The sequence below is a fragment of the Zosterops lateralis genome (genome assembly GCF_965231275.1).
Source record: "Zosterops lateralis genome assembly, chromosome: 22".
Lineage (NCBI taxonomy): Eukaryota > Metazoa > Chordata > Aves > Passeriformes > Zosteropidae > Zosterops > Zosterops lateralis.
The window spans coordinates 7,673,486-7,691,443 of NC_139782.1; the positions used below are offsets into that span (position 1 = coordinate 7,673,486).

Sequence of the window (17,958 nt, forward strand, 5' to 3'; positions counted from 1 at the left end):
GATCTCCAGTTTTTCAGGTGTATTTCATGACTATTTTGTTTACAGGCAGTTCTTCTCATTGTTAAACTGCCCCAATCCTGAGGTGTTTAATGATTAATTTCAGAGCTGTTTAACCTGTGTGGGGTTATTTGTGTCACTGCCTCAGCACTTCACTGACATCATCAAAACCACTGCATCATGGACCTGAGGCTGCAGGAAAGGAGTTCTCCAGTGAGGACTCATCCACCTTTTTTTGGCCAAATGTTTGTCTCGAGTGACTTTTCCTTGTCCTTCTTGTCCAGTTCAGCGAGGACCAAACCAAATGGTCTTTAAGTGATCGCTTGTGACAGTCCTGTATCATTTTAACAGAGTCATGGTGTCACTTCTTGTTATTAATGGATCACTCGCTGAAAAGTCAGAGCCAAGTCGATTTTAATGTTCCTCCACATCTCCACTTTGCTGGTGCTTGGCAAGGTGGGCCAAGTATTTTTTTATACTGAAAAATCACCTTCTGAAATGTGCTATATGTGACTTCTTCAGATTCAGACTCTTTTCAGGCAGTGACTGAAAGTGAAAAAGTCCTTAACAGAAGTTTAATTGCAAGACTCTTAGAGATAACCTTATCTTCTGTTATCAAACCATAATTAAATGTAACAGATGGGTTGCAGCTTAAAAAGAAGATATACACAGTTGATCGGACATATATTTTAGTTTCAAGATGATGTTTTTCCCTCCTGTTAATAGGGAGGGAAAATGTCTCACTGGCATTTTCACAGTGTTTGTTTTGTTAAGGCACTAGAAGTTGTAATTCATTACAGACCACAGTGAAATTTTTAGGGGGGGGAGAAAAAGAAATTTCCTTCTTAGTATGTGAGTTTTAGCACAGTAGATAGCACAAGATGGGAACAGAGACTTCACAGAAGAAAAAAGCAGAATCCAGCTGAACACAACATGAAGTGGGAAAGAACAATGTGAGTTTGTCATCTTCCAGCCTGAACGTGATTTTTGAGTAGCATTTTCTGGGCATAGAACATGACACCATCGCCAGAAAAATGGAGCATTTCTTAATCCAGTTTAACATGCTCTAATGAATACAAGAAAAAATAAAGCTATCAATTCAAATTACCCTTTATTGTACAGATTTGGAGCTCTTCTACATGATGGTGGAACAGGAAATTTCTTTAGAGTCTCACTAAGCAGTTGCCACTATAGCAGATGCTGATACAGATATTTTTTAACTGGGTATGTTTGGGCCTGAGGGACTGGTTTTCCTGGTTGTATCTTTATTACCTGGTGCAAAATTAAATTATCAGTCTTTAGCAGGGTGACTGACTGACTTTAGCTATTTTTACTTTTTTTTTTTTGTTGTTGTGGTGCATGCAGCCAACAGCTTTTAAGAAGTCCATGTAGATTAAAAATGTATTTCTGAAAACTGCTATTTATAGATGTAATCCAGATGTGTCCAGCAGAAACTGTACTAGTTAAAAAGCAATGTGCTCTTCCCGTCCAGCCAATTAGGTTTGGTTGTTTTTTTTAAAAATTAGGCTTAAAATGTGTGTTCCAGAGCTGTGCTCTGCAGGGAGGGTGGGCTGTGGAACAAGCAATGCCTGTGTCATAGTTTGGACTGAAAACCTGGTCACTCTTAGGTAACACAATGACACATAACAGCTTTGTCATCTGTCACTGGCTCAGGTCTGAAATCAAAGGTTGGGGATTATTCAAATACCCCAAACTTCCCTAAAATATTATTTCAAACCCCCAGCTTTGTGCTGCTTCCTGGTCATTTGGGCAGTCATTCAGTCTGCAGTGGGAACAGTTAACTGGGGGGAGCTCCCCCATTTCTGACCTGGTGTTTTGTTGTGTGAAGGCAACAGGTTGGGGTCTCCTTTGTCCCCCGTGTTGTGCAAACAGACTGTGTCCTCTGAGTCCCCAGCTGTGCCCTCAGCACAAAGCCCATCTTCCCTCCCCTCCTGCTGTTCACCCTGCAGGTGCAGGGAATTAACTGCAGAGAATGTGTACACCAATTTATGTCATCTTTTCAAACTTTTTTTTAGCCTGTACTCGGCCTTTTTAGCATTGTATGTTTCTCCTCTTCTGTCTCTCACTTAAAACTTCTTAGTCTTCAGATCAAACTTCAGATTCCTGTAATAATTTTATATAAACCTGGAGGAATATGACAGTTTGGGGTGTCCAAGAACCAGATCTGGTCCTTTAACATGTGGTCCATGTACCCTCAGTTGTGGAAGCTGCGTCTGTCAGTGGTAAAAATATTCAGAGTTTATTTATATTTTAATGTTACTTTGTTCAGCAGTAAGGAAGGTGAGTGTAATTTGCCCATCATCCTTAAAGGGGCAGGGAAAATTATTGTATTAGTTTTTACTAATATCTTACTCAAAGCAGTGCAGGTTTCCTGTTCTAGGCCCCATTCAGTGTTTTGCAGGGCAGGTCACAGTCTGGGGGGCTGGTCCCTGAGGGAGGCAGGTGTTTGGTGCACAAATACAAGGCAGAGGATTTCTCAGTGTCCTCCTGTTCCAGCAGTGCTGGCTGCAGGTGGATTGGCCATGGATCTTACCCCTCAAAGGGAGGGAAGGGGTGCCAAGTGCCACCAGTGTCCCCAGTTACCTGCTGGACACTGGGAGAGGATGAGGAGGGGACCCTGTTTGAGTAATCAATTAGACTGTGCTTGTGGATTAATTAATAAATGCATTGGTTACTGTATCTGCCTTTTTCTCCTCACATCTGGTTTGGAAGCAGCAGCAAGCATTGATGTGGACAGGTGTGGGAGAGTTCCATATCACATTTATTATACAGGAAACAAGAAAAAGAAATCCTCTTTCTCCTCCAGACACTGGGGCATACATGGAGTGCTTGTGTGTGTATTTGTTGTGTTTGTGAGCTGTGAACACTGAATTTGGATTCAGGTATGGGGACATGGAGCTGACATTTTCTCAGTTATGCCTCTGAGGTAGTTCTACAGTTTTTTCAGATAAGCACTTGGATGAAAAACTGAAAAATTGAAATATGAGGTACAAATGAAGAAGAGGGAGACCCTAATATGTATTACTTTTACTTAAAGCCAAAACTGAACAAATTATTTCTGCATTGAGCTCCCCTATTTTGCTTGACAAGGAGGAAGAGTTAGAGATTCTATTCATAGCTATTTTTCTGAGGCTTAAAAACAATTCTGTCTGCCTTCCATGTTCGTGTGGTGACACCTGTCGTGGAGGGAGATGCAGCTCTAGACACTGTTTCCCCACAGTTTCTGAAGTCTGATTTAATTTGATCTGTTCTTCCTCCTGTTGGAGTAGGTTTCACAGGCCATTAAATGGTACAGCAATGTAGTGTAGACATTGACTTGACACAAATCTTTTGTTCACCCTTTCAGTTGCCTGGCAGTTCTTTAGGCCTGTGAGCAGAAATGAAAACTTTTAAGTTGTGTGCAATGCTTGAGTGTCATAATACAAAGAGAATAACAGGAATTGCTGATTTTTTTGCAGGGAGTTGACATCCTCAAATATGATACTTTTATTTGGGGCCTATTTCAAGCCAAAGATGTCAGCTTTGGGCACAGATCCTGTGAGGCAGCCCGTGATAATAAATCATTTATTTTCTGATTTTGGTTTATGTGAAGCTTGAAGCATTATAAATCTAGCTTTATAAGTTTTATTTCATCTGTTTATTTCTCGTGTATAATATTAGTGTTATGTGATCACAAACTGTTTTTAATAATTAGGTTCCTAACAGTTTTCTGTAGTTGGATATTGAAGGCAGATGCTTCTTTTCTTAAAGGTAACATGCAAAAACTGTTTTAATAATTCTTTGTGATGGAATCCTTCTAGGGGATAAGAGGATGTTTTTTACTCTGTCTTTACTTGTCAAGGTGCTCCTGTCCAGCACACAGGATGATGTTTTTGGTGTTGCAGTTCTGTTTTGGATTTATTTAGACAGTGGTGGTCTTGAATAACTTTCAGCTGGATCTTCTTTAGCACGGGTGTGTTGGTGTCATGGGGTGTGAAATTAAAGCAAAGGTCACATTCGTGTTGTCCCTTTTATCACATTAACACGGTTTGTCAAATGCCAAAGTAAATGGGGAGGAGTATTGCAGGTTTTGAAATTGCTGAGCAGTAAACGTTAAACTGCTCTTACACAACCCCTCGAGGGACAAACATTCCCAGTGCAAATGGTTTTCCAAGGCAGCAAAGACATATTTAAAGTTTAAAACACGAGGGGTACCTGTAGTGCTGTGACACAGAACAAAGGCAGGGCAGGCACTGGGCACTGGGCAGGCTCCAGGTGAGGCTTCAGTGTTTGCCTTTGCAGGAGCCAGCCCTGTGCTCACGGAGCTGCAGGTGGACTGGCCGTGTAGGCACAGGGTTCAGAGCCCTGCAGGCACAGGGGTTCACTGGGCCTCTCTCTCCCTGCAGATCCTTGCAGGCACAGGGTCTCAGATCCCTGCAGACAGATGCAGAGTTCAGTGGGTCTCTCTTTTCCTGCAGATCCCTACAGACAGACACAGGGGGTTAGATCCCTGCAGGCACAGGGTTTCACTGGCCTCTCTCCCCCTGCAGATCCGTGCAGACACAGGGTTCAGAGTCCTGCAGGCACAGGGTGCTCACCAGCCTCTCTCCCCCTGCAGACACACAGTTTCACTGGGGTTCTCTCCCCCTGCAGACACAGGGTGCTCACTGCCCTCTCCCCCCTGCAGACACACGATATTCACTGCCCTCTCTCCCCCCTGCAGGCACAGGGTGCTCACTGCCCTCTCCCCCTGCAGACACACAATATTCACTGCCCTCTCTCCCCGCAGACACACAATATTCACCGCCCTCTCTCCCCGCAGATCCGGCGGCGGCGCCTGGCCCGGCTGGCGGGGGGCTCCTCGTCCCAGCCCAGCACGCCGCTGACGTCCCCGCAGAGAGAGACCCCCCCGGGCACGGCCCCGGCCCCGGGACCCTCGCACAGCCTGGGCCTCAACGTGCACAGCATGACCCCAGCTACCTCTCCCATCGGGGCATCAGGTAGGCTGGCAGCCCCTGGCACCTCCCTTGGTGCTGCTGCTGCTCTCCCTGAAACTCATTTCACAACCAAATGCTGCAAAACCGTGAATGAAATGTACTTTGTGTTTCAATCTTCCGAGTAATGAATGGTTTTCCATTTTATCCCATTTACACTTCTTTTCCAGGTGTGAGTAAACTTGTGGCATTTACAGTATGGGTTATCAAAGCTTGAGGAAGTTTGTAATAAAGTTTATTGTCACGGAATATTATGGGAAAGATGTGTCAAGGAGGCAGGAAAATCCCTTTAAAGTCTTGCAACACCGTTTCTATTGATTGGTTTCTAGGTACATTTTAGCAATCAGGCTCAAGTTAATTTTTGATCTTTAGTTGCAAGCATTCAGCACAATTAAAAATAGCAAGCTGTGGCTGGGCATTGTCAGTGTAAGGATGAAGCATTTGCTTTCTGCTTTGCATCACTTTGCCAATTTCACTATTTACTGGAGGGAATACAAGCAGGATATTTACAAATTGTGTTTATTTCAAAAGATGCAGCTGATCTGGTACAATCATACCAATGCAGCGAGCAGGGGAAGTTGGGAGGGCTGCTCTATAGAGAGGTGAAGACAAAATCCATGTATTTACACCACATTTGACCTAACAGAAATTAATTTTGATTCCAAATTATCTGACTTAGAAATCAGGACAAATTAATATGTTTTCCAGCATTGTGATCTTTATCTGAAAACTTAAATTGTTTTGCATGTTGTGTTACTAAGCTGAGAGATTCTCAAAACCATCCCAAAACAAGTGCCAAGATGGTTCTGACCAGGTTTTCAATATGATTTCTAATAGTTTAATAGAAATAACATTTTTCCAATGGTCCCTGATGAGCTTGCAGAATTCCTTAGCATTTACCTATTTGCTTCTTGAATTTTCTGGTTTTCCCTTTGGCAAGTGGAGTATTTTACAGCTTAAATCCTGCAGTTTAACTCCAGCAGTGTTCAGAAATACCTACAAGTGACTCCTTCCTGCTCGTTTTCTTTCCTTGCATCCAAATCAGGACAGATAAAAGGTATCAAAAGCATTTCCTGAGATAAACTCATTGCAGATGGAATTTAACACTCTGTATCACCCTGATGATTAAAGGCAGCAACCCAGAGGTGGAGGTGACTTCTGTTTTTTTTCCAGAATAGTGCAGAGTTCACTGCCTGTGTTCCCTCAGCCTGTGGTTACAGGACTTGTTTTATTCCATCTGAGCCCTGACTCCTGCTGAAAGGAGTGTTTGTTCCTCTGCTCTCTGTGGCAGCTGCCTGGTGAGGGGGACCGTGGGCTTCATACAAGTGAAAACTAACCCAGGAAAAGTAAATGTTTGATTTTCAAACAGAGGAGGTCCTGATCCCTCCTAGGGCACAACTGGGTAAACAGTCCTGCCAGCAGAGCAGGAGGTGTGGAAATGTGTACCTGGAGGTGGAAAGGCTCAGGTGTTGGCAGACAGCTTTATTGTGGTTTGGAGTGCTCAGGCAGTGCAGGCCTTGGAGATTTCTGCTTTAGGAATTCCCCAGGACATGCCTGGCTGTACTGACTGCATTGGCTGATCACCCAAAGTTGGGGTTTCTGCTCTTTGCTTCCTGCAGTGCCATTTGTGCAGTTATTTAATATTGTGTGTCTTTTTCACATCAGGGTAAGAGAGATGGTTAAACTGAGGAATGGAGCAGGGAAAAGCATCCATAACAGTTTATCTTGTGTGTTTATGTAGCATAAATGAAGACTCAGCTAGTGCTGGGTGGTTTTGCAGCAGCTCCTTTCAGCAGCAGACTGAAGTGACTGCAGAGGATTTTAATTCATTTGGACACACAGAGAGCAGCTCCAGCAGAACTGTGTCCTTGTAAGCATCCATTGTTCTAAGGAGTTGCCTGTGGTGGTGAGCTCAGACATAGGAATCAATTTCATGGAAAATATCATTATTTTGTATGTATTTTATGTTGAAAATGCCTCAGAGAACCTAAACCCAGTGTTATCAGTGACAACTGGAACTTCAGGTGTCAGGTATTTTATTGTGCACCTGATCTAGCAAAGTACAGATCCAAGTAAATTCTGGAAGATCTGTGTGAAAAGGTGGTAGGGAGGGTTGAGGAGGGCTGGTAGTGAGTGCTGCAGCATCACTGTTAAAGTACATTTTGCTGGCAGTAAGACCCCAAAGGAATGCAGAACAATGCACTCCTTTGCCCTGGTGAGCCCCGTTTGCTCTGGTCTCTTTTGTCCACTGATTTAGCTGGATTTTCTTTGGGAAGAAGGAGGAGAGATCAAGAACTCCAGGAATATTTGTTGCCCCTTTATAACTGATGGTGTAACTCCATTGTAGTGGCCCAGTGTTGAGTCCTGTTCTGATAGGACAGTCTCTAGAGGGGCTCTGACGATGTCTTAGGGTAGTAGACAGAGCAATCTTATAAGAGATCAGTTTTATAAGAGTGAATCTCTGAGCACTTCATGGATGCAAATTTATCTTTGTTTAATGCAGGTAAGCATTCCTACATTGCTGCTGCAGGGGGAGGTAAAAAATGTGATTATCTGTAGTCCAGTATGGTTATTAACTTTCATTTCCTAATGCACTGCTAAGAATGGTTAAGAGCTGGAATTGAAAAACAGTATTTCCTGTCCTTTTCCATCCAAATAACGTGTAGTGCCTTCTCACTGCTGTAGCAGTAATCTTGGTGGTGCCTTTTCTTTAGGAGTAGCCCACCGAAGCCAGAGCAGCGAAGGAGTGAGTTCCCTCAGCAGTTCTCCATCAAACAGCCTTGAAACCCAATCTCAGTCCCTCTCTCGGTCTCAGAGCATGGACATTGATAGTGTCTCCTGTGAGAAAAGGTAAAAATGCAGCTTGTGACAGCTGGCAGATCTGGCACAGTGCTGGTGTTCAGCCTCCTACAGGACAAGGCTCTGCCCTCTCTCCCCCCAGCTGTGTTAATGCAGTAGGGTGGTTAATGTTTAAAACCATACAGTGTTCAGGCCACTGTAATGCTTGTCCTGGCTGGGTTTTAATGGGAATTCCTGGCCTAAAGTGGTAAAAGACAAAACATTACCTTAGACATTGAGATGAGCATGTCTGGTGGGGATAATTCAGCTACTCTGTTTAAAAGAAAAAGGTTGTGGGATGTGATAGCTGTGTAATAATAGTTTGTATTGCCTCCTGCAGAAATCTAGAACTCAAATGTAATATGAGAAACATTTATCAACCAGTGATTTTAATTGGAGAAACATTTATCAACCAGTGATTTTAATTGCTGTTTCTCTGCTGCACCTGCTTAAGGGGACACTCTTTCAATCTTACAGAGGACTGTCTGCAGCTTTCTACAAGTTGATGGGGTTTTTCTCTTCTTTCCACCTGCAGTATGTCCCAGGTAGATGTGGATTCAGGAATTGAGAACATGGAGGTGGATGAGAACGATCGCAGGGAGAAACGGAGTCTGACAGACAAGGTGAGCCTGGGCTGTGCTGCCCGGGGGAGGCAGGAGCTCAGCTCCCTCCACAGACTGAACTGCTTTAGAGAGGATGGAGCTGATCCTGGAACTGACCCTCAGCTGTCATCTGCAAACTATTTCTTCACTGCATTTTCTCACTGAAATTTGTGTGAAGGGAAAAAAAAAGGTCGAAACTTCCAATATCAAAGCTGCATTTTGATGTATCAAATTGGTTTACGAAAGATATTTGAAAACTGAAGGAAGTAATTTGTTCTATATCTTACAAAAAAGTGAACTATTAACGCCCACATCAATTTTTCAATACACAGGAGGCCTGAAGAAACATTTTTAAAGCAATTTGGAAAGGTTGTTGCACCTTATTTATCTCATATGCATTGACTAAGGCAAGTGCAAACGAGGTGTTGATTGTTTTGTTCCCCCCAGGAGCCTCTGTCAGGGTCGGAAGTGTCAGAGGAACAAGCTCTACAGCTGGTCTGTAAGATCTTCAGAGTCTCCTGGAAGGACCGAGACAGAGACGTCATTTTCCTGAACTCACTCTCTGCCCAGTTCAAGCAGAACCCAAAGGAAGGTGAGTACCTGAGCAGGACTCACTGGCAGGGTTCTTTCTCTTCAGTGGCGTGTTCCCCACTCTTTATTTTTACCTTTTTATCCCTTTGCTGCAATACCAGAACCACCTACTTGTGGTCTCTGCCCAATTTCCACATCTGCTGTCAGCAGATGTAGCAGGAAATGGAATCCTGGAGCAGGAATGTGGGACTGATGGCTCATAGCTCCTGTTTTGATCAGTTGCTCTCCTCTTGTTGATTGTGTTTTATGTCCTCAAAATAATGTGTGGATCCAGAGCACATTGCTGCTTCAGGTTATTTTTTAGAAACATTTTAGTGAGTTAAAGGATTGTCTTGCATCATGGTAGACATCTAGCAGTTAATTTGATAAGCCAAAAATTGCTGATTATTTTATGTAACAGAGTCTATATTCCATGTTAGCTGTAAGATATGATCAAAACAATTGTTATTTTCTGTGTGGGGTATGTGCATATTTTGTTTTCCTTTCTTTGACACAGCAGGGCTTTGAGCCCAGCTCAACAGCAGGATGGGAAAATGAGTGTAACACACAAGACAACTTTAATAACTAACTATAGGAGCATTAGATCATCTGTGATCTTCTGTCTTTCCATAAAGGCTCTATTTTTTGTGTAGCTGTAATTCCAGGACTTAGGTTTATAAAGACAGTGATAATTACAGATGTGTCAGTGGGTTGTTTTTGCCAAAGCCAGCACTCACTTCTGCTTCTGTCCTTTTTTTCTCTGCTAATATTTACACCTAACTCCTGTGTAGGTGAAGACAGAGGTGAGGATACTGATTCTCTTCTTCTTAACAGTGTTTTCAGATTTTAAGGACTTGATTGGGCAGATTTTGATGGAAGTGCTGATGATGTCCACCCAGGCAAGGGACGAGAACCCCTTTGCCAGCCTGACAGCCACCTCGCAGCCCATCGCTGCCGCTGCCCGCTCTCCCGACAGAAGCCTCATCCTAAACATGGGCTCCAACCCTGGCAGCAGCCCCATGTTCTGTAATGTGGGCTCCTTTGGTTCCAGCTCGTTGTCCAGGTGACTTCTGATTGTAACTGAATGCTGATTTCACTTGAATGCTGGTTGGTAGACTAGAAGAGAGAAAAAGGGCATAGAAGTGTCCCAAGAACAATAAATAGGATGGATTTTTAAAGTCTTTCACTCTTTCTTCATGTGAGTGTTCCTCCATTTCACCATTTTTGATTACACTGCCATGGAAATATATGCCATGGAATGTATTTGATAGATTCAAGCCATGTAACTGTTTTCTGCTGAGAAGTCTCCCTAACTTGCATTACGAAGGCCATGACTTTTAAAAGTGTGTAGATTGTGACATAGTTTCATTCAACAACAGTAGAAAAGAATAATGTGTGTGAACTGCAAAAATATTGCTGAAGAATCATCAGAAGGGCAAGAACTTCTCTTGCTCATTTTATCTTTTTCACCCTTTTTTCTGCACATCCTAAATTATCGCTCTTTGTTTTTTTTTTCTTTTTCCCCTGTAACTGGTTTAGTCTCTATGGGACTAGTCCAGCTCCTCCTACCAATTTCACAAGCTTTGTACCAATGACTGGTTCATCTCTTACCCCACCAGCCAGTTCAGTGTCCACCCCAGCAGTGCCTCCTCCCATTTCTGGCAGCCCCTGGTGCTCACAGCCTTGCTCTCCTCGGTACCGCCCCTACACCGTGACACATCCCTCTGCCGGCCCTCGCTCCCCGAGCCTCCCCATCCCAGCCCGTCCTGCAGGCCCTGCAGCCACTTCTCCAGGCCCTGCAGCCACTTCTCCAGGCCCTGCAGCCACTTCTCCTGGCCCTGCAGCCACTTCTCCTGGCCCTACAGCTGTGGCTGCTGGCCCTGCAGCCGTGCCAGCCGTCCCATCCCGACACAGGCCCACGGCTCTGCCTTTGCTCGGTGCATCTTCCCCCGGAGCCTGGCGCAGGCGTCCCTCCTTGCAGAGCAGGATCCCTCCTAGGTACTGCACCAGAGCAGAGTGTGCTTGCTGTGTGCTCTGCTGGCTGTGCTTGCATCAGCCTGCAGGATGGAACAACTTACCCTTGTGCTGAGCTCACCCCACTCACCCCGAGTTGGTTTTTGGGTTTGTGCTAATGGCTTGACTTGCTAACCAGGTGTCTCTGACCTGCTTGTGTGCATTTGAGGTGTGATGTAATTACTTTAAAGGTAGCAATATGGTTTTAATTTCTTCCTCTTCATAGATCCATTCCAGTTAAACTATAAGGTTTCTGTTCAGTTGCTGCTGCTGGATGGGAAACCACATAAAACTCCTGCTCCAAAATCAGTTTCCTCAGTAGGGCCTTAGTTAATTTGTTGAATGCTGTTACTTGCTGGGCTGGGTTGGATTTGATTCCCTGGTGCACAGATTTAAATTACACATCAGCATAGTTCAGAATGCCAGGCTAAGTGCCACTGCTTTTCTTCTCTTGGCTGTTCCTGGAATCCCTTATTCCTGCAGGAGGGAGAAACAAAGACATGAGGTTTTGAGACCACGGCTTTAAAGTCATTAGCCTAGAATTGTAATATTTATTATTCAGTCATGTCTAAACATTCCACTTCAGCCATAATTTTTATTTGGTCTCAAAAATTCTTTTTCAATTTTTGGGTTGTAGATGTGTGGTGTTCATGGTACCTGAGTAACTTTTAGTGCTGTAACAGAGCATGTTACTGTGGTCCTGGTTTTACTAACACAGGGTTACCCATTGTCTGCATGTTTAGAGAAGACGATTTTTCACAGACCTAAAAAGAAAAGCTACCATTTACCTTTTCTTCTGGCTTAAAAAAAATCTGATGGCCTTTTCCATTTTTGTTGTGGTAGTTTATACGAGAACCCTTTCTCCCTCCTCCTTCTTGGTGTTTCTGATGTGTCTGAGGACAGTAGTGATGAAGAAAATGAAGACGATGATTTTTCTTGTGTCCAGTTTGGGTCCAGGTATTGGAGAAAGAGAACATAACCTGCATGTTTGGTTGTTTAGGAACTAACAGCCTGTGTAGTGCCAAGTGATCTTCAGAGTAATTTGGGGAAGAGCTGAAGCCGAGGGTGTGACTTGGCTGCCTCGTTAGGTGTAAACATGTGTAATGAGTGCAGTTAGTCAGCTCTCCTTTGGAGATGTGACTAAGGGAAATGTTCATCACTCAGTCTTCCAGGCCTAATGAACGTGGCTCTGAGGTGATGTTTGATGGAGCCTCTCTTGGGCTGTGTGAGTAGAAGGAACAGTATTTGCCCCTGGCTGTAATTTGAAATCCCTGGTACCTCATGTGTCTGTTTTCCTATGGAAAACTGGGAAATGGGGACAAGGGTTCACATGCCCCTTCCAAGTGCCATCTCCTCTTTTCTAATCTGATTTCAGGAGGGTGAACTTGATAACACACCTGTAGGAGGGCTTTGTGTATGTGGAATTTAGGATTATTTTCCCCTCTGTTGTTTTTTTTTTAGTTTTTATCCTGTTGGTGATTCAATCCAAATGTTGGATTGAGTTGCCAAGCTTTGGGTTGGGTTTCTGCTGTGCTCCCGGGGTTTTAGTGTGTTTACTGTGCCCTGGCATTTTGCAGGCAGCAGTAAGTTGTTGGAATATAAACACAGTGGCTGAACAGCTCTGCAACAACTGGCCTGCTGAAAACACCAAGACCTTCAGTGTTTGTGTTAGAATACTGGAGTTACTGCTGCAGTGAACACCTTTAGCAGAATGACTGTAGAACTAGCAGGTTTTCATATCAATTTATGTTCTTAAAAGGGTATTTTTTAAGCTGGATATGAGAAGCTGAGAGGTTTAAAAAAGAGACCATTAAAAAAACCCCATGTGCATGATTTTGTGGTTACTGAGCACTATTTCAATAGAGCTGTGTTTTACATGGATTAGTTTTAATTGAATAACTGAAAACATCTCTCTGCAAACAGAGATTGCTGCTATTAGAATGTTGTGTTTCTTAAGCATCTGGTAGCTCAGCATGTGAACAGCAATAACCTTTCCTGGATTTATTGCTTGGACTGTAAAGTTTGCACAATAGATTTGTGTGGCTCAATTATAGAAATGTAAATTATTTTTTGGTTCCAGTTTGTAGTTTTAAATACGTTTTTTAAAAGCTGCATTTAAGGAAACCAGTAGTCTTATTTTCCAGTTTAAGATCTGGGGCTTATAAATTGGTCTTCATACAAATCTATCCTGACTGTACACAGACTTTTCTTTGAGAACTGCAGCAGACCATCCAAGTAATTGCTGGTTTTTAGATTTCATTTACATAAAAGTGAATATTTAATGTTTTTAGTCTCTTCTGCAAAACGAGGATGTTGCTTTTAATTAGCTTTGTCGAGCTGTTATGTAGAGAAGAATTTCGTTGAGATAACAAGTCTGAGATTCAGAGTTGTGGGTCTGTTCTCACTTCTGTGTTCAATTTCTCTCCTCTCAAGGATGATTTTGGTTTTGTGGGTTTAGTTTTTGTGTTTTCAGTGTTTTCCCCACTGAGGCTGTGGTGCCTAATGAAATGATGTATTTTACTGAACTGAAATTAAATGGTCTTGAGTGAGGGAGTGTCAAAAGCAGCAGCAGCTTGGATGTATTGCCTGTTTTATTGGTTCTTCTTCCTTAGAGCACCAGAAGTGGTTGTGTCAGCCCAGGTCTCTTCTCAGCAGTGGGAGGCTCCTGCCTCCTGTGCCTTGGTGCTGTTAACAGAACTGTGACATTTCTGCCATTCTGAGCAGTGGCATGGAAGGGCTGTGGTGTCAGGTACCACTCCAGGGCTGTTTGTTTTCTTTGCTGCACTGTGAGACCAGGATTTAGTGATTCCCATCAGATTTATGCACCTTGTGGCTGTCTTTGAGGCACTTGTTAAATACGGCATTTACAGCTCTGGACTTGCAGGGCTGGACACGTGGAGAGCTCTCCATAGATCACAGAAATGACCTGAATTATCACAGAAATGCCCTGAATCACTGAGCCATGTGTGTGATGGGATGGAGTGTTCATGAATGGTTTGTGCACAGGTGAAGAACTCTGCTGAATGCTCTGTTTCTGCTTTCTGTGTGTTTTAAAGTGTGGGAGGCTCTGGCAGCTCGAGTGTTTCCGATTCCTGCAGTGACCACTTCACCATTGAAAACTGTAAGGAGACAGAGATGCTGAACTACCTCATTGAGTGTTTTGACAGGGTTGGAATAGAGGAGAGAAAAGCACCAAAGGTATGTTTCAGATGAGTGAGGTTGTGTCAGGGCTGTCACAAACACTCCTCTGACTCTTCAGTGGGGAAAGTTGGTGGGAATTATATTTCTTCTTAATGCCTTTGTTGTAGAAATAGATTTATTCAATTTATTTGGGCCCTTCACTTGTTAATTCATCAAATTTGAATGGTGCATGTATTTTATTTCTCTGAAATAAGCACTCTTAGAAATCATCCTTCCCCTTTTGATCTACTACATTTTATCCAAGTTTATTCTGTGTAAAACATTTTTGTGAGACCAGCTCCCTGTCAGTGTTCTGTATTCTACTCCAAGCTTTTTCTTCTTGGATAAAAACAACCAACCAACACTGCTTGTATATAATCTGGAAGGTTTTACCTGGAGTAGTTCTAACCTTAGTGTGCATATTACATTTATATGCACAAATACATTTATCGTCTTTCCTGTGTGTTCTGTATTTAATTCCTGGTTTGTATTAAAATAAAGTTTTTTTTGTCAGATGTGTAGCCAGCCAACAGTCAGCCAGTTACTGAGCAACATCCGATCCCAGTGCATTTCCCACGCTGCTCTGGTGCTCCAGGGATCCTTAACACAACCAAGGTAAATCCAGCTGATGTTCCTCAGGGGGGTCAGGCTGCCCCAGGAGCCTTGTTTTATTCTGAGCATCAGATAAGAAAACTAAGATCAGTCGTTGGAGCAGGAGAATTATGTGCCAGAGGAGTAGTTTGTTGCTTTACAAGTGATGAGCTGGTGGGGAGCAGTCTGAGTGTTTTCTAACTGCGTTTGGGTAAAATCAGCCAGTTTAAATGGGGAGCAGGGGCTGGGAAGAGAAGAGGCACTCCTTTCAAACTGCTAGGAAGGAGTTAAAAGTGATGTTAAAAATAATGACTGCATTAATTCAGAAAAGACTAATGTCACGTTCTTCTTTAATCTGGAAAAACACATGTTAAAAAATGTTGTTTCTTCACCAGTTGAGCTTAACAAAGTGGGTTTCTTTTTATTAGAGGGGGTAGAAGGAGCAACCAATTACTACAGAGAAGCTGTTGTTTCCTTCCAGCCTCCTTAACTGAAGTGTGATGTTGGCAACAGCCTCTGTTTGAGAATAACCTTTCCCCAAGTAACTTGAGCAGACAGGATTAGTTACCTGTGAGAGGAATAGGTGAATCCACACACTGATAATGTGTTACAGGCACATCCTTGCCTCTGACTGCTCTGACGTTTTACTGCAGATAATCAGTAGATTTTAATTTTCTTTTTGAATACAAATTAAGGTCATTGCAGCAGCAGTCTCTGCTGGTACCATATATGCTGTGTAGGAATCTCCCCTTTGGCTTCATTCAAGAGTTGGTGAGAACAACTTACCAGGATGAAGAGGTGTTCAAACAGGTAAGGCTTGGGTAAAAAATAGCTGTAGCACGTGGTTTTATAATTTGCAGTATCCAGGAGAGGGGATTCCAAACCTTTAGTCAGTGTCTGGTAGTTCTCTACCCGTTACCTCTAGGACTAGCAGCCTGTTAAAGCAATTGGAGTTTGGGTTTGTTCTTTTTTTAACTCATTTAGCATTTTGTGCAAAAGGCTGACTTTCAGTATTTCATGTTTCTGTCTGGACTCCTTTTAGTAGAGTTCATGTAGTTGAAAGTACATTTAAGACTGACAAAAAGCAATTGTAAAAGTGTTGGAGGTCCTGCCCTGGAGAAGAGGCACATGGCCACCTGTATAGTGCTTTTCTGGAATATGATTTAATTATATTTTTTTGTCTCTTCACAGGGGCAACACAATATACTTTAAAATTCAGTGGGACTCCTGTTGTTGTTGTTGTTGTTGTTGTTGTTGTTGCAAAATTACTCTGGGTTTGTTTTGTGAGGGTGTACTTGTGAGAACTGTGCCATTGGGACTTAACTAAATGGATATAATTACTTCTGATTAACAAGTTCCTGTCAAGTCACTTCCTCTTTCCTAACAACCCTTGACTGCTGCTTATTATCTTTACCAGCTTACACATCATACAAAATCAGAGCTGTGTTATTGCCCCAAGTGTCCAGACAAAAAAATTAATCCCCATTTGGGCAATAGGCTGTTGGACACCTGTACAGAGCTTTGTTTGTGTCTGCAACACACTCAGGACTTGCTTGCAGAGAATTCAGTGGAGCAACAGCCCATTGCTCCAGCAAACAAGTTGGGTTTTAGTTTTGGACACTCTCTAAAGGCTTAACTGATAAAAATTAGAAAAAATATAAAAAAATAAATCTTAGTTTATGCTTTGTAAGGCAATAGGATAATTTGATTGCTTCCTGTTCTTCAGTAAAGTAATTTACTTGTGTTTTTACAGATCTTTATTCCCATCTTACAAGGCCTGGCTGTGGCTTCCAAAGAGTGCTCCCTCGATAGTGACAATTTTAAATATCCCCTTATGGTAAGGACTGTCCATTTCTAGAAGCAGCTCCTTTGTGTTCACTGATAACATGCAGATTCCAATCAAGATAACACTTCAACATTTTGGGGAATTATTTTTGGTTAGTGGATTGCTATTAAACTTCTGTCAGAAGATTAATGGGGCATGAGATGTGTAAAGAACATTAAAAATTCAGCAGAGTGTGAGGCCAATAATGTCTTAAGCTTGATGAAGACTGTTTGTATAGTGGACTACTCAAATGTTTGTGTGTATTTATATGAAATTAATCAAATGTATGGATGTCATCATGCATAACTATAGTGGATGGTTATAAAATCCCAATAAACTCCACTCAGTTTAAGCCTGGGGAATAACACCTGATATACATAGCACTGTATGTTTGGATTTAACTTTTGTATGTGAGGAAACTCAAATAGGTTGCATTAAACCTCAAATTATTTGAATTGGAGTCTATCTACTGAGAAAAATATTTTAATATTCCCTGGCTGAAAAGTTGAGGGGGTTATTTTTAGTCTTTTTAAAATTCATACTTTAGTCCTAAGTCTGCTTCCCTCCTGCTGCTTTTATTGACAAAACAAACCAGTCTTTTTAAAGTGTGTTTGGCCACCAAGGAGCAAGTTGGATTCTTGGTAAATTGAGCATTGTCAACTTAACACCTTCAGACCCTTTTAGGATCTTCAGGGTATGATGCCAAAAAGGGCTGCTGCATCTCAGGTTTAATTTGTACTGAAGGAAATCAGCTGGGCTGGGGTGCTGCAAATCAAACTGACCAAGTAATTCTGGTACTTGGTAAAAAAACCCACTAATTTTTCTGGTTTTGGGTTTTCCTGCTCTTTTGTTATGCTCCCAATCTGTGAACTGCTACAGATTTGGCTGCTGGCTGCAAAGAAGAGCTGCTTGAAAATGAGTCTTTCCTTATCTCTGGTTGGCCCAGTATGCCACAGAAGGATGGAGTAGTAGTTACTCACTGTAGTATAAGTGAGGACTGAGAAGATGTAACCCAGGACAGGTGGGACAGCCAGCAGAGTCTTTGTGTTTCCAGAATTCTCTCTCACAACTGTTTGCTTCTTTCTGCGCTGCAGTTGAAAGTGAGCTGGAGATCTTGGGTAGGATTCTTTGTTCCTGGGTTCTGTGCTCATCTGACGTTTTTCCACTCTGATTCAGAAGACAAAGGCCTTGGTGTATGGGTTAAACAATTGCTCCTTTTATTATTGTTACTGGTTTTAATGGGGCAGGTCAGGAGTCCAGCATAGGCATTGTCATGTTCTGAGCAAACAACAATTAGCACAGCTAATTCTTGAAATAAGTGCAATAATTTGTTATCCTGTGAGACCTG

General features: G+C 42.6%; 1 protein-coding gene across 1 annotated transcript in view; it reads left to right on the forward strand.

The window, feature by feature from the left end:
• The window catches only part of UBE4B (ubiquitination factor E4B), a gene marked incomplete at its 5' end in the record, with an annotated part of 32,298 nt that overhangs the window by 1,128 nt on the left and 13,212 nt on the right, over positions 1-17,958 (forward strand). Inside the window, 9 exons of the mRNA XM_083876995.1 lie at positions 4,820-4,997; positions 7,706-7,841; positions 8,365-8,452; positions 8,879-9,023; positions 9,836-10,064; positions 14,071-14,212; positions 14,709-14,809; positions 15,481-15,595; positions 16,539-16,622. Coding sequence (XP_083733121.1) covers positions 4,820-4,997; positions 7,706-7,841; positions 8,365-8,452; positions 8,879-9,023; positions 9,836-10,064; positions 14,071-14,212; positions 14,709-14,809; positions 15,481-15,595; positions 16,539-16,622 — 1,218 coding nt within the window. The remainder of the gene's footprint in view (positions 1-4,819; positions 4,998-7,705; positions 7,842-8,364; positions 8,453-8,878; positions 9,024-9,835; positions 10,065-14,070; positions 14,213-14,708; positions 14,810-15,480; positions 15,596-16,538; positions 16,623-17,958) is intronic.